The sequence below is a fragment of the Nematolebias whitei genome, chromosome 14 (genome assembly GCF_014905685.2).
Source record: "Nematolebias whitei isolate Nwh7 chromosome 14, NemWhi1, whole genome shotgun sequence".
Classification (NCBI taxonomy): domain Eukaryota; kingdom Metazoa; phylum Chordata; class Actinopteri; order Cyprinodontiformes; family Rivulidae; genus Nematolebias; species Nematolebias whitei.
In genome coordinates, this window is record NC_056511.1 from 41958192 (window position 1) to 41959320 (window position 1129).

General features: G+C 39.7%; 1 protein-coding gene across 1 annotated transcript in view; it reads left to right on the forward strand.

Annotated features, from left to right (window-relative positions):
* The window catches only part of srrm3 (serine/arginine repetitive matrix 3), a 114009-nt gene that overhangs the window by 90769 nt on the left and 22111 nt on the right, over nt 1-1129 (forward strand). Inside the window, exon 9 of the mRNA XM_037687714.1 lies at nt 48-210. Coding sequence (XP_037543642.1) covers nt 48-210 — 163 coding nt within the window. The remainder of the gene's footprint in view (nt 1-47; nt 211-1129) is intronic.

A 1129-nucleotide genomic window follows, 5' to 3' on the forward strand; every position in this document is an offset into this window, starting at 1 on the left:
TATATAGTTGTACACTTCCAGTAAACGTACGCCTTCCCTCCTTGCAGACTAAAATCCAAGCACAAGGCAGACGGACAGAGGGCGTCGGGCACGTCGCCGTCACCAGCTCAACACAATCCTGCTGCGAGGCACAACGGGGATCACAACCAACGGAGTCGCAACGGCAAGGCCAGCAGACTCACACACGGCGAGGGCGAGAAGGGGAGCGATGTACGTAATCTCCTCTGTTTTACTCCCCCCAACCCCAACACCCTGCCCAGCGGTTTCTACCAGTCTGCAAACCTTTGAACTTGTTCTCATGTGTTGGTTTACATGAACCCTCATCGTCTAGATATGAAAACGTCTGTTTTATCACTTTAGTCTGGGTCCAGGTGTAATTTATTACCACTTTTTATTTTCAACACGTTCCTGTGTGATGCTGCTTTGTTTCTTTGGCTCCTCTGTCATCTTGTTGCTTTGTTTTTCTCCTTTGGTCAGTTTTTGGAAATTGTTCTTTTAGTTTCTGTTGTGTGCCCATAACAGAGGGAGGGAGACCAGAGAAGAAAGATCACTGTGGAGGGCTTTATTTCTGCATAGCAAACCATTGGCTGATAACGTCTTGGCTGGAAAATTTAAATTTGTTTACAAAGAGTCTGAATAAAGTAGACAACAGGTTTCTACTTTTATGCCACTGCTCACCTGAAATATATGATTAAAAAAAATAAAGGATAGGTCTGACTTTCCAAACATTTGCTGTGTCATAACGGTTTTCTAAATTCATTCACAAGATTTGTTCCACAAATAGAAGTTTTGCCTTTGCTAACAAAATTAATTGACAAAGTTCTGTAAGATCGTACATTTCTCCTACTTTCAGGCAGACGATAGGGGAAAAAAATAAATAATATTTGAAAAGATGCTTCATACAAAAACCAAGCGAAGTGCTTTTTATTTTTAACAATGTGAGCCAACATCATTCTCATGTTGTGCCTTTTCTTTCTTTTAGATGTTTTTAGCATAAAAATTTTACGTACTGTGACCAAAAAAGTTAAGGCCTAATCATACGTTCAGTCATCACACCTATTTTATTTAGTTTATAGTTAAAAGTCAACGATAGTTACCAGTGATAACTTTTGGATTTATTTAATGACAT